Genomic DNA, 12,956 nt, shown 5'->3' on the forward strand with positions numbered 1-12,956 from the left:
AGAAAGTCTGAAAGTTGTGATGCCCAGAGTCACGTGAACTACATTGCCTGTTTAAACACATCTGAACCCCTTTGATCATCTTTAGTTTCCTCTCTTTTGCATATGTTGTTGATAATGAGCAGACCGAATTATTGTTCCCTTGTCCTTTTCTGGCTATTTCTTTTTCTTTAAGTTTATTTATTTATTTTGAGAGAGACAGAGACGGCGCTAGTGAGGGAGGGGCAGAGAGAGAGGGAGACAGAGAATCCCAAGCGGGCTCCACACCGTCAGCACAGAGCCCGACGCGGGGCTCGAACTCACGAAACCGTGAGACCGTGACCTGAGCCGAAACCAAGAGCCTGACGCTTAACCTACTGAGCCACCGGGCGCCCCTCTGACCGCCATTTCTAGGCCCAGTTCTGTCCAGACTTCTGAATGAAAGGTCCTCCCGAGCAACAAATGTGTAACCCACTCTGGCTTCTCTTGCAGAAAGAGCCTCTGGATGAGTCCGGATGGATGATCAAGAATGTCCTTTCTATGCCAATTGTGAACAAGAAGGAAGAGATTGTTGGGGTGGCCACGTTTTACAATCGCAAAGATGGGAAACCCTTCGATGAGATGGACGAGACCCTCATGGAGGTATGGTTTGCGAGGAGGCCTTTCCCGTGGGGTGTCCGAGGTGGCTTGTTGCAAGCGTGCTGGGGGACCCTCACCCCTTGTAGCCGCTCCCCCGACTCTGCCTCAATGTCCGCTTTCTTCGCCCTCACTTCGGCATTGCCCGTGTCGTCAGAGAAACCCACACTCCCCTTAAAACCACTTTGAATTAACAAACTTCACCTTTCAGCGTTTTTAGGATCACAGTCAAAATGAGACTACCTCCTGCCCCCACACAGGCCCAACACGTTCCCCTTGTGCGAAGGTATTAGGTGCTTTATCTGTGTTGGTGCTTTATTAGAAAGCGCGTTCTCGTCCATCGTTTTCTCTTATCCTCGCAACATCTCTTTGAGGAGGGCAGCACCCAGCTTATCGAACCCACCTCACGGCCGAGGAAATGGAATCTTCAAGCCTTGGCCTCAACTGCAGAGGCAGGATCAAGCCTGGGTGTTCTGCCTCTGATGCTTCTTTTTCCTTCCTTGCAGTCTTTGGCTCAGTTCCTGGGCTGGTCCGTCTTAAATCCCGACACCTATGAGTCAATGAACAAACTTGAAAACAGGAAGGACATTTTCCAGGACATGGTAAAATACCACGTGAAGTGTGACAACGAAGAGATCCAGACAATCCTGGTGGGTAAAGCTCTTCTATTGTTTCTGCTCTAGCAGCCACTGCATCCTGGAGATGTGGTCAGAGCAATACTAAAGCTCCATGAAGGCAGAGACAGGTAGGCTTGCCTTCCACGGGGATGCGCCTGGCCCCTCACGTCGGATGGATGGATGGATCCATGCATATCAGAAAGTCACACAAAATGGCTGCCCTGTGTGGCTTGGGGACAGCTGTCCCTCACGCATCACCTCAGTCGTAGGGCCAGATCTTGGCTTCACAGCTCTAGAAATTCCGTTTTTCACTGTGCCGAGGGCTGATTTGGTAGGCGAGATAGAGTCGCCCAACCACAGCCTCTACTCTCAGAGGAATCTCTATCTGACAGCCCAATGGACGATGGTCAGTTTCTCAGAGACTCCCTCTAGGGGGTTGACTCATGTAGAAACCCAATCAGATCGCAGAGGAGTTTGGTGAGCAATGAAGTATGACAGAAGGAGTTGGAGGTTAGTAGGCAGTCCTCACATAGTTTAACCACGTTGCAGTGTATGAGGCAATTTTACACTTATGATATCGTTTGACACTCACAATGGCCCACTAAGGTGGGCAGGGTAAGGGTTTCTATCCCCACCGTAGATATGAAGAAACTGAGGCCCCCAAGGGGGAGGTAACTTGTCCCCTAATCACCCAGAGGACATTAAATAGGTCTCACTCATTAAATAGGTCTCACTCAACCTTTGTCCGAATAATGAGCAAATTCTCTACCACTCTTATGAATGGACTGCCTTGTGAGGTAGTGAGCACCCTGTCAAGAGAGGCATCCAAGTAGAGGCTGGATGTGAATTTGCCAGGGATGCTATAGAGGAGAGTCCTGCCTGGGGTAGGAAATTGGATGAGGCGCTTTCAAAGACACGTGGGAATTAGTGATTCATCATCACTGGGATTTTGTTCTCAAAAAGACCACGATCTTAGAAGTAAACTGAGTTAGCCAAATGGCGTTGGATAGGATGCCCAGCTAAGCTCCCAAAACCTTGCTTATAGACCTCGCAAGTTGAAACAAGACAGGCCAATGTTTTCAGAAGTGATTTCTTAAGCTGGGAACGTATCACAACACCTTTGATAATTTCATCTCAATAACTGATACATTCAAAGGAGAAAACATCTAGTGTGGATGAATTGACTCACAATTCGCTTGTCTCAGTTCATGATTTCAGCCAAGTGATGGGTATGTGGGCACTACGCAAGCATAGCTTCAGTGAACCAGTTAATCAGAAACAAGCAACTGGGTCTAGGTCCCCACCCCCCCCACCCCCACCCCCACCCCCGCCTCCTCTGGCACGTGCGTGGTGCAACAGGCCCAGGGAAGGAAGAAACTTGCCTTGAGTCACACAGCCAGAAGAAAAGCCAGAACCATGAACAAGACCTTCTGACTCCAAGTCAGTAATAATAACGACAAGAATATCAGCAACAACATTATTTAATTCTAGTGCTTACGATGTGCCTAACACTGCACTAAATGACTTACATGCATGATTTAGTTTAGTTGCATGCTTTGTGTGTGAATTGGAGGAAAGGGAATGGAAATGGAAAGCGGAGGGACATGGAGACCCCAGATAAAGCAACTGATTTTTTTTTTTCTCTCTATTTTGGGCCCTGGCAGAAAACCAGAGAGGTGTACGGGAAGGAGCCATGGGAATGTGAGGAAGAGGAACTCGCTGAGATCCTGGTGAGCAGGGCAGGGCATCCCTGGCCCTCGCGGGTGACTCTTGCAGGGTGCGCCCTGAGCATGCGCGTGGTGGGGGGCTGTCTCTGCAAAGCAGGACCCTTGTCACTCTGCTCTGATCCTCCCGGCAGACGCAGGATGGGGACGGGGCTGGGTGGGGGAGAGACCCAGGAACGCTTCATGTGCTCCAACCACTTGCCTCTGTTCCTTACCCAGCAAGGAGAGCTGCCAGATGCGGAGAAATATGAAATTAATAAATTCCACTTCAGCGACTTGCCCCTGACAGAGCTGGAGCTAGTGAAATGTGGGATACAGATGTACTATGAGCTCAAAGTGGTAGATAAATTTCACATTCCTCAGGAGGTAAGGTCTAAATAAACCTCTCTGATTTCCTTTTTTCTTTTCTTTTGTTGCTTGCTTTTTTTTTTTTTTTTTCTTTAACTCAATCTGCAAAGCCTCAAAAACAGTGCGCCCTCAGCTTGTAGGATTTAAAGCATTAGTCATGTTGCACAGATGAGTCATGTATCAGAAAAGAGACCTACAGTTCCTCTGAACTGTGGTGTTTTGGGGGCATTGCTTCTTGAGGTGGGTTGTAAGGCACTGAGTTCTGAGGCTGTGAATCAATGGCTGCTTATAATCAAACAAAGGTGGGAAAGGCGGGTCAAACCAGTTCCAACAGGACTCTTCCCCTGCAGGATTCCTCTCAGTGTGCTGGGAATCTAGGTGGTTGGGGGAGGGACAGTGAAGGTGGGGCTGGGGGTGTGTTCCGTGCAGAATTTCCCGGATTTGTTTGATTAAAACAGTGGTTCTCAAAGTGCTGCCCCAAACCGCATCGGCACCACCTGAGAATGTATCAGCGCCAATTCTCTCTCTCTCTCTCTTTTTTTTTAATGTTTATTTATTAATGAGAGAGAGAGAGCACACGCAGGGGAGGAGCAGAGAAGGAGAGAGGGAGGGAGACACAGAATCCGAAGCAGGCTCCAGGCTGAGCTGTCAGCGCAGAGCCCAACACGGGGCTTGAACTCACGAACCGTGAGATCGTGACCTGAGCAGAAGTTGGAAGCTTAACCGTACTGAGCCATCCAGGGGCCCCAGTAGCACAAATTCTCACACACACACGCACACACACCTTCTCCCAGTTCTAATGAATCAGAAATTGTGTGTGTTAACAAGCCTTCTGGGTGATTCTGATGGGCACTCAAGTTGGAGACCCACTGATTTAGAGACTCCTTTTGTTTTCCTCTCGGGTAAAGCTCCTGACAGCATCTCCCAGGACAGTAGCTCTCCCGGGGCACAGTTTGGGAAACATTGATGAAGGTTAACTAGTGGAGTAAGTGGAGTGACTTACATCTACCTGGTTTCATAACGACATCCATTTTCCTAAGATTTAGCAGCTTGCAAAGTGCTCTCACGGCAGGACTGCAGCTATTGCTGGCCCGCTCCTGTCCAGTGTGGGGGCTGGAGGACCTCCCTCAGGAGGCGGGGCCCCAGAACTCACTGCTGGAGGACCTCCCTCAGGAGGCGGGGCCTCAGACCTCACGGCTTGGGACCTCCCTCAGGAGGCGGGGCCCCAGGCCTCACTGCTGGGGAGACTCCCTCAGGAGGTGGGGCTCCAGACCTCACTCTTGCGCATGTGTTCGCAGGCGCTGGTGCGATTCATGTACTCGCTGAGTAAGGGCTACCGCAGGATCACCTACCACAACTGGCGGCACGGCTTCAACGTGGGGCAGACCATGTTCTCCTTGCTGGTGGTACGGCGGCGGCGGTGGGATGGCAGCAGGATGGTGGCAGCTGGGGCTCCCATCACACCAGACGACCTCTGCGCCTCCACCCAGCGGCCGCAGCATTGCTCTCGATTTGTTGCTTTTCAAAACTGATGCAAAAAGAGTACATGCTTAGCATCTATGAATTCCGAGCACAGAGAATCGTGTAAAATAAAAAGCGAAGGAAAGATGCAGGCTAACCCCAACCCCAGTCCAGTTATTTAGAGAGAACCATGGCACAACGCCTTCCGCGTTTTCTTCTAGAAGCGTCGAGATGTATTTTTACACCGACACACACACTCACACGCACACACGGTTTATTTTATTTAGAGCCAATTGAATAATAATATCCTTTAAAATGCTTTTTTCATTTGAAAAAATATAAGCATATCAATCCCATTCTTCATATGTTTAATGTGTTATTGCGGTAAAATATACATGACAGGAGACTTACCATTTAAACAACTTTTAGGTGTACAGATCAGTCAGTGGTATTAACCACGTTCCCAGTGTTGTGCAAACATCACCACAATCCACCTCTAGAATTTTTCATCTTCCCAAACAGAAACTCTGTCCCCATGAAACCACCACTCCCCGTTCCCCACTCCCTGCCCCTGGTGACCTCTTTTCTCCTTTCTGCCTCTATGAATTTGACTACCCTAAGTACCTCAGGTAAGTAATCTCGTACAGTATTAGCCTTTTTGTGTCTGGCTTCTTTCACTCAGCATAATGTTTTCGAGGCTTCTCCACGATAGAATTTTATGGCCGCATAGTATCCTATATTGTTCAGACATACCATAATTTCTGTGCCCAGCCCCCTGTTGTTAGACACAGGGGTGGTCTTTGATCTTTCACGGTGACAGACACTGCCCCAGCGTCCTTGGGTGGACGTGCCTATGTGTACCTGTGTCAGCCGTTTTGGCTCAGACGGTTCAGAGATATTTCATGTAAAAGTGTGTCCCATTCAGATTATGATGCAAATCTCTGCCCTTGTCCAGCCCCACTCATCCGCATTTCTTCTCTCACGGCTGGAACGGTCAGGCCAGAGTAAGCACTGGGGCCTGGAGGCAGGGATTCTGGCCAGGCCACCACAGAAGGTGACAGTGATACCACAGAGACTTGATTTATTTCTTAAAGTCACAGAGTCAGCATCACGTCTCGCGAGCTCTTCCCCACCCTTTAGTCTGACACCCAGCATAAACAAGCAGTATGTGAGGGAGGATTCTCCTGGGCTGTGCTTAAACTATAGACCGGTTTGGATGGTTTGCTTTGCCAGTCCGGGCAAGTTCAAAAACTGTCTGGATCCTAAAACCTGACAGTTGTGATTTCTCAACGACCATCTAGTCCAATGCCCTCCTCCTCCAGTGTGCAGATTGGGATACTGAGGACCAGGGGGAGATGGGACCATGTAAGGTCATTCAGGAGTAAGGTGACCAGCCATCCTCATTTGCCTGGGACTGTTCCAGTTCGAGCATGGAAAGTCCCACATCCCAGAAAAACCCCCAGTCCCAGCCAAACATCTGGTCATGCTGTTGTGCCAGGGGGAGAGTCAAGGTTACACCTGTGTTTCTAAGCACCAGGCCCTGGCCCTCACACCTGCTCTGCTCCCCACCCCTGCAAGAAAGGAGTGAGTGGCACCCTCTGATTACTCTTCCAGACGGGAAAGCTGAAGCGATACTTCACGGACCTAGAGGCCTTGGCCATGGTCACCGCTGCCTTCTGCCATGACATTGACCACAGAGGCACCAACAACCTCTACCAGATGAAGTGAGTTGGCCCTTACTGCCCGCCCCCTCTACCTCCCACTCCTGGGATTCATTACCCAGATCTGAAAGGCTCTCAGACAGACTGACTCACTGGCTAAGGGGGAGTCCCACAGTTCACAGCTTCCTTCTTCCTCCTGCCCTTCTTCCTCCTGCGTAAACTCCTGTGATAGACAGAATAATGACCCCTAAATATGTCCATGCCCCAATGCCTGGATCCTGGGACTATGTTGCCTTGTATTCAAAAGGGACGTCACAGGAGTGATTAAAGATCTTAAAATATACGGGTTATCCTGGATTCTCCCAGTGGGCCCCATGTAGTTAGAAAAGTCCTTGTAAGAGGGAGACAGAAGGTCAGAGAGAGAGAGGATGCTTCTCCTCAGAGAGGAGAAGGATGGGCCACAGCCAAGCAATATAGGTGGCCTCTACAAGCTAGGAGGCAAGGGGAACAGATTGTCCCCTACAGACTCCAGAAGGAAAGTAGCTCTGTGGATGCATCTTACTCTGAACTCCAGAGCTGTAAGATAATAGATCCTTATTGTTTTAAGCCAATAAATTTATAGTAATTTGTTATAGCGGTAATATATTAAACTCCCTCCCTCTCCTCCTTCCCCAGGTGCTGAACTCATTTAAACCAAATGTTACGAATATGAACTGATGCTGGTTCATTCATTCACTTTGTATTTTGTAATGCTCCTAGTGTGAGTGTGGTAGGCCCTAGGAGGTAGGCAAAGGAGGTACCATGGCAGCAAAACAGACCTAGCCCCTGTCCTCATCGAGCTTACACTCCAGACAGCCTCTGAAACGTGGTCCTTGAACCACGGCCTTGGTGGACCTTCACGACCACCGTGTAGGCTGGGTAGAGCAGGGACTAGTGTTATGCTCATATTATGGATGAGGAAACAGAGGATCGGCCCGGGGCCCACAGCCTATAAATCATAAATAGATGCTAGAACAGTCCAATCTGAGGCTAGAGATTGTGTGTACATTTTACCTTGCGGGAAGCTAAGTACTGAGCTCAGTGCTTGCACTTAGTAAGCACTCAACAAATATTTAATGAATAAAACATGCATAAACACATTGCTTGTGGGAATTCAATGGCTTCCCCTAAAACTCCGAGTGTCACATCTAGGGCTTGGTGACCTTTAAAGTATGGCCCAGTGCCAATGTCATGGATGATTACAGGGAATCCATAAATCCCTGAAACTGCATGGGGTATTCTGTATGTTTGTGCTTTGGGGGCACACACTACTCAACAGACCGTAACTGAAAGAGGCTCGGAATCAGTTGTGGAGACTTAGGAGACCTGATGTGGTCTCGCTGTGTGACCATCTCTTTCCCATTTCTGGCCTTCAGCCTCTCTGCCTGCAGAATTAGGAGGGGATGGGACTGGATGATGTGCTCGACCTCCTTCTTGGCCCTTCCGTGCTGATTCTGTGTGTGTGTGTGTGTGTGTGTGTGTGTGTGTGTGCGTGTGTCTCTCTTTCTCTCCCATTCAGATCCCAGAATCCACTGGCCAAGCTCCATGGGTCCTCCATCTTGGAAAGACACCACTTGGAGTTTGGCAAAACGTTGCTGAGAGATGAGGTAGGATGGGTGGGGGCCCTCTGCGTTGGCTGCCGGGAGCCCCCATTTCACAAGAAGCCTCCGTGTGGCCAAGCAGCACTCTTCCCATTGGCCTGGGCTGCCTCTCCAAACAGCTGGGGTCATCATCAGTAGTTGCGTGGCTGGCCCGCCAGCATCACATCTCTTCTATGATTTTCTCTTTAGAGCCTGAATATCTTTCAAAACCTCAATCGCAGGCAGCACGAGCATGCAATCCACATGATGGACATTGCAATCATCGCCACAGACCTTGCCCTGTATTTCAAGTTGGTATTTCTTTCCTTTTCAAGAACAAGAATAACAATAACAATGAACGTGATAATAACAAACACCGTAGTTCTAACTCATTTAACATGTACTGTGTGCCGGGCGCAACACTTGTGCTGTGGAACATTAACTCTGAGTACATCCCCGGGAGTTCGGTATTGTTACCCCCATTGTATCCACGGGACACTGAAATCTAGGGAAAGAGATTTGCTGAGTGAGATCAGGCAACAAATTGGTGACAGGGTCTGGGTTAGAACCTAGGTGTTGATTCTCAGGCCTTGGTTCGTTAAAATTTGTTGTCGTTGTTGTTAATTACGTTGCTTTAATAAGCCTCTGTCTGAAACAGCCAGTGTTAGAAGCCAGGGTGTTGCCTTATTCTGAGATGAGCTCCTTCAACGAACTGGTCTATTTTGCAGGAAGAGGACAATGTTCCAAAAGATCGTGGATCAGTCTAAGACATATGAAACTGAGCAGGAGTGGACACAGTACATGATGCTGGAGCAGACCCGGAAGGAAATTGTTATGTGAGTTAAGATGGGGCTTAAACCCTGGTTTTCTTTTCTTTCTTTCTTTTTTTTTTAATGTTCATTTTTGAGAGAGAGAGAGAGAGAGAGCAAAAGTGCACACGTGCACATGGGATGGGGGGGAGGAGCAGAGAGAGAGCGAGACAGAGGATCTGAAACAGCGCAGACCCCTAGGTGCGGCTGGAACTAACTAATCAACCATGAGGTCATGACCCAAGCCGAAGTTGGACCCTTAACCAACTGAGCCAACCAGGCACCCCAAACCCTGATTTTCTGAAGTCCAGGGTCCTAAAGTGGGATGCTGCACTGACAGGGCAGCAAGGCCTGGGGTCAAGAGAGCCCTGGGACACTTCCATTTAGGAGGCCTCCAACCCAGGAAAAAACTGAAGCTTTGCCAGGACAGAATTGCAGATATTATGGTGCGTGTTTAATTTTTGCACTAAAATACAAACCAATGTATTTTATTAACAAGATTTTGTATTTTATAACAAAATATTATTGTTTTATTTTTCTGTATAGAAAAAGCATCACATTTGAAGTATTTCTATCATAAGAGTCAGAATTTTGGTAGTGAGGTGATATAACTTTAAAGGTTTTGATAAAACACCAAGCATTATACCAATGATGATTTGAGTGATATCTATGTGTCAATAAAAATATGTAGGTTTAGGGGCACCTGGGTGGCTCAGTCAGTTGAGTGTCAACTTCAGCTCAGATCGCGATCTCACGGTTTGTGAGTTCGAGCCCCGCGTCGGGCTTTGTGCTGACAGCTCAGAGCCTGAAGCCTGCTTTGGGTTCTGTGTCTCCTCCTCTCTCTGCCCCTCCCCTGCTCATGCTCTGTCTCTCTCTGTCTCTCAGTAATAAATAAACGTTAAAATCTTTTTTAATATGCTGACAATTTTTTTTGCATTCCTTTATATATGGCAATGTCCTGCAATATAACTCTGCTATTCACACATCAGGTACATGATTTATGTCAGATTTATAGTGCCTGGCTGGCATGAGGTCTGGTAATGGGACTCACATTTAAGTTTTCTATTGAATACCTTCTTTCAATTCCCTCCGTGTGCCTCTGTGAGTCACCTCAAATGATGTTGGGGTGAGAAGTGTAAATTTGAGGCCTCTTGTGATGATGTGGCCCAAGCCAAATGATCCCCTGGCTCCCGTGTGATGAGTCCTAGGTATCGATGGTCAGGGAAGACCAGGCTTGACCAGTCCGCAAGGAAGTATCAGGCTTTATCCCCAGATGCCCCCGTGGAGATGAGGCTTGATTAAATCACAAATGTTGCAAGACCCTAAAACAGAGAAGAGGGGGCTGCTGGGACAGGCTCAGGGAGGAGGGGCAAATCACAAGTTGTCCTTCCCTCAGCCTTGCAGCTGTCCAACCAGGCAGATCCGTTGATCTTGGGGAGCTGTGTGACCTGTTCCCAGTGATCAAGGGGGCACCCTCAGGCTATGGTTGCTCCCAGGAGCTGCCCGACTGGACATTTCAAAGTGGCGCCGCAGAAAAATTGAACAGATGGAAAGAACACCCTGTTCTTGGCTAGGGGCACTTAATATTAAATGTGGTCTATTCTCCCTAATTAATTATTCACTTAGGGCGATTCCAAGGAAAATACACCTACTTTATTTTGGGGATCATTAGGAAGCAATTCCAAAATTCTTATTGAGAAATAAGTATGCAAGAATGACCAGAAAATTCTGAAACAGAAGAGTAATGATAGGAACCAGAAGGACTAAAGGCAGTTCAGTCCTAGGCATTAGTAAGACAGGTCCACGGGGCAGACTCTGAAGACTATGCCTGTGTTAGAAGTGGATCTTTTACCAGCGAAGAAAGGGACAAGTTCACAAATGACGTTGGGACCCTAAGGCAGTCTGATGGGTTTTTTCCTCCCTTTCTTGGTGAAACGGACACCCAGACTGAGTGTCCTACCGATTTAACTCAATTCTGACACTGTCTGTATGGAGGTAGCGTTAGAGCCCACAGGTTAAGGGCCAGTCCCACAAAGACGGCCCCCTTCTGACACCAACTGCAGGTCAAGGTTGCTACCTCTGCTCTGACCACCTGGCTATAAATCGGAGGTTCCCATGACCCCCTCCTTGGGTTCTATTAATTTGCTAAAGCAGCTCACAGGACTCGGAGAAACATTTGCTAATATCTATCAGTTGACGATAAAGGATATTATAAAGGATACAGAAAAACAGCCAAAGAGATACACGGAGCGAGGTCCAGAAAGGTCACTAACCCAGGAGCTTCTGTCTCTATGGAACTGAGGTGCTCCACCAACCTGGAGGCTCAGAAAATTGCATTGTCCAAGTTTTATAGAGTCAATCTACCGTTCCCTTACCCCCAGCCTTTCACAGAGGTTGATGGGTGGGGCTGAAATTTCCAGGCCTCCATTTGCTTGGATTTGCTAGTGTCCAGTCCCACCTGAGCCTATCTAGGGACCCCACACTAAATCATGGTCATTAACCTAAACCCACAGTGGGCTCTCTATAAAGGACACTCCTGTCACTTGGGAAATTCCAAGAGTTTGGGAAGCTTTGTTCCAGGAACCAGAAACAAAGACCAATGCAATTTTGTATTATACCACAGGTGATCACAAGCCTGGATCGCTATCTCACTCCCATAGGAAAATAAGTTCCAGATGAATCAAGGATTGTAAAATAATGAGAAAACAAACCCAAAAAAATGAGCGGGGGGGAAGCATGGTAGAATTAAAAGGAACAATTTCAGAGTGAGCTTTCCAAAGTGTGGCGTGAAACTCAAAAGTCATAAATAGATTGATAAATTCAACTACATAAAAATGAGGGGTTTCTGCACAACACACGCAAGAATGCACAGCCGATGTCAGAATGCAAGCGGTGAGCTGGGGAAATACATCCGACGAAACTGCTGACAGAAGAAGAGTTCACTTCCTTAGGAAACACAGTGTTCATACGATTCAAGAAAAAGACTAATCCATTAGAAAAGTGGGCACAAGCCTCGTTTTCCCGAGACATTTCCCAGCAAAGGAATTACAGAGGGAAATAAACATGAAAAGGTGATGACCTTACTCATAATCAGAGACATGCAAAATAAAACCACAGCGACCTATAATTTTTCACCCTTCCTACTGGCAAAGAATGAAAACGTCTGCTAGCCCACCGCGCTGGACCGAGCGAGAGGCACCGGGCAGTCCGATTCCCTGGTGGGAGTGTAAACAGAGGCAGCCTCTGTGGAGGGCACTTCCTGTCAATGTGTAAATGCTCAGCCTCTGGCCCGGCAAGTCCACGTGCAGGGTTGCACCCTCCAGACAGTCTCCCACACGTGTGCCAGCCGTGTGTGCCTTTGTACACAGCTCCTCACTGCAGCACTATTTTTAATCATGGAGAAGACTGGAAACAAATAACCACTGATGCGGGAACGGGTTAACCACGTGACAGTACTTTTATACAAATGGGATGTCATACAGACGTTACCAAGAATGATAGGGAGGGTTTCCAAGACCCAATATTTAATTTTGTTTTAAAGGGGATGGTGGGGTGCCTGGGTGGCTCAGTCGGTTAAGTGTCCAACTTCAGCTCAGGTCATGATCTTGCGGTTTGTGAGTTCGAGCCCCAAGTCGGGCTCTCTGCTGTCAACGCGGAGCCTGCTTCAGATCTTCTGTCCCCCTCTCGCTGCCCATCCCCCTTTCTCTCAAAAATAAATAAACATTAAAAATTATAATAATATGTTAAGAAGGGGGTGGTGCCTGGGTGGCTCAGTCGGTTAACTCTTGATTTCAGCTCAGGGCATGATCCCAGGGTCATGGGATGGAGTTCCTTGTTGGGCTCCATGCTGGGTGTGGATCCTGCTTGAGATTCTCTCTCTCTCTCTCTCTCTCTCTCTCTCTCTCTCTCTCTCTCTCTCTCTTTCTCTCTCTCTCTCTCCCTGTCTCCCCCTCAGCCTGTCTCCCCAACTCATCCTCTCCCTCTCTCTCTTCAAAACAAAAAAATGGCCAGAGACAGGACTTCACTGATTGCAAAAGCCAAGGTAGTTTTAATTGGAAGTCTTCAAACTGAGGTACATGAACCACTCCTACCCTCACTCCCAGCC

At 48.1% G+C, this 12,956-nt stretch overlaps 1 protein-coding gene across 3 annotated transcripts in view; it reads left to right on the plus strand.

Moving 5' to 3' along the window:
- PDE6A (phosphodiesterase 6A) overlaps positions 1-12,956 on the plus strand; it is a 64,786-nt gene that overhangs the window by 35,128 nt on the left and 16,702 nt on the right. The window contains exons 9-19 of one of the 3 annotated variants that reach the window (XM_045437390.1): positions 469-618; positions 1,119-1,262; positions 2,894-2,959; positions 3,173-3,319; positions 4,600-4,707; positions 6,377-6,486; positions 7,982-8,069; positions 8,253-8,353; positions 8,771-8,878; positions 9,239-9,297; positions 9,398-9,477. In XM_045437390.1, coding sequence (XP_045293346.1) covers positions 469-618; positions 1,119-1,262; positions 2,894-2,959; positions 3,173-3,319; positions 4,600-4,707; positions 6,377-6,486; positions 7,982-8,069; positions 8,253-8,353; positions 8,771-8,878; positions 9,239-9,297; positions 9,398-9,462 — 1,146 coding nt within the window. In that variant the 3' untranslated portion in view covers positions 9,463-9,477. Of the gene's footprint in view, positions 1-468; positions 619-1,118; positions 1,263-2,893; positions 2,960-3,172; positions 3,320-4,599; positions 4,708-6,376; positions 6,487-7,981; positions 8,070-8,252; positions 8,354-8,770; positions 8,879-9,238; positions 9,478-12,956 lie in introns of those variants that run through there. The other 2 variants (XM_045437380.1, XM_045437373.1) reach the window with 2 other exon arrangements.

Source organism: Leopardus geoffroyi, chromosome A1 (assembly GCF_018350155.1).
Source record: "Leopardus geoffroyi isolate Oge1 chromosome A1, O.geoffroyi_Oge1_pat1.0, whole genome shotgun sequence".
NCBI lineage: Eukaryota > Metazoa > Chordata > Mammalia > Carnivora > Felidae > Leopardus > Leopardus geoffroyi.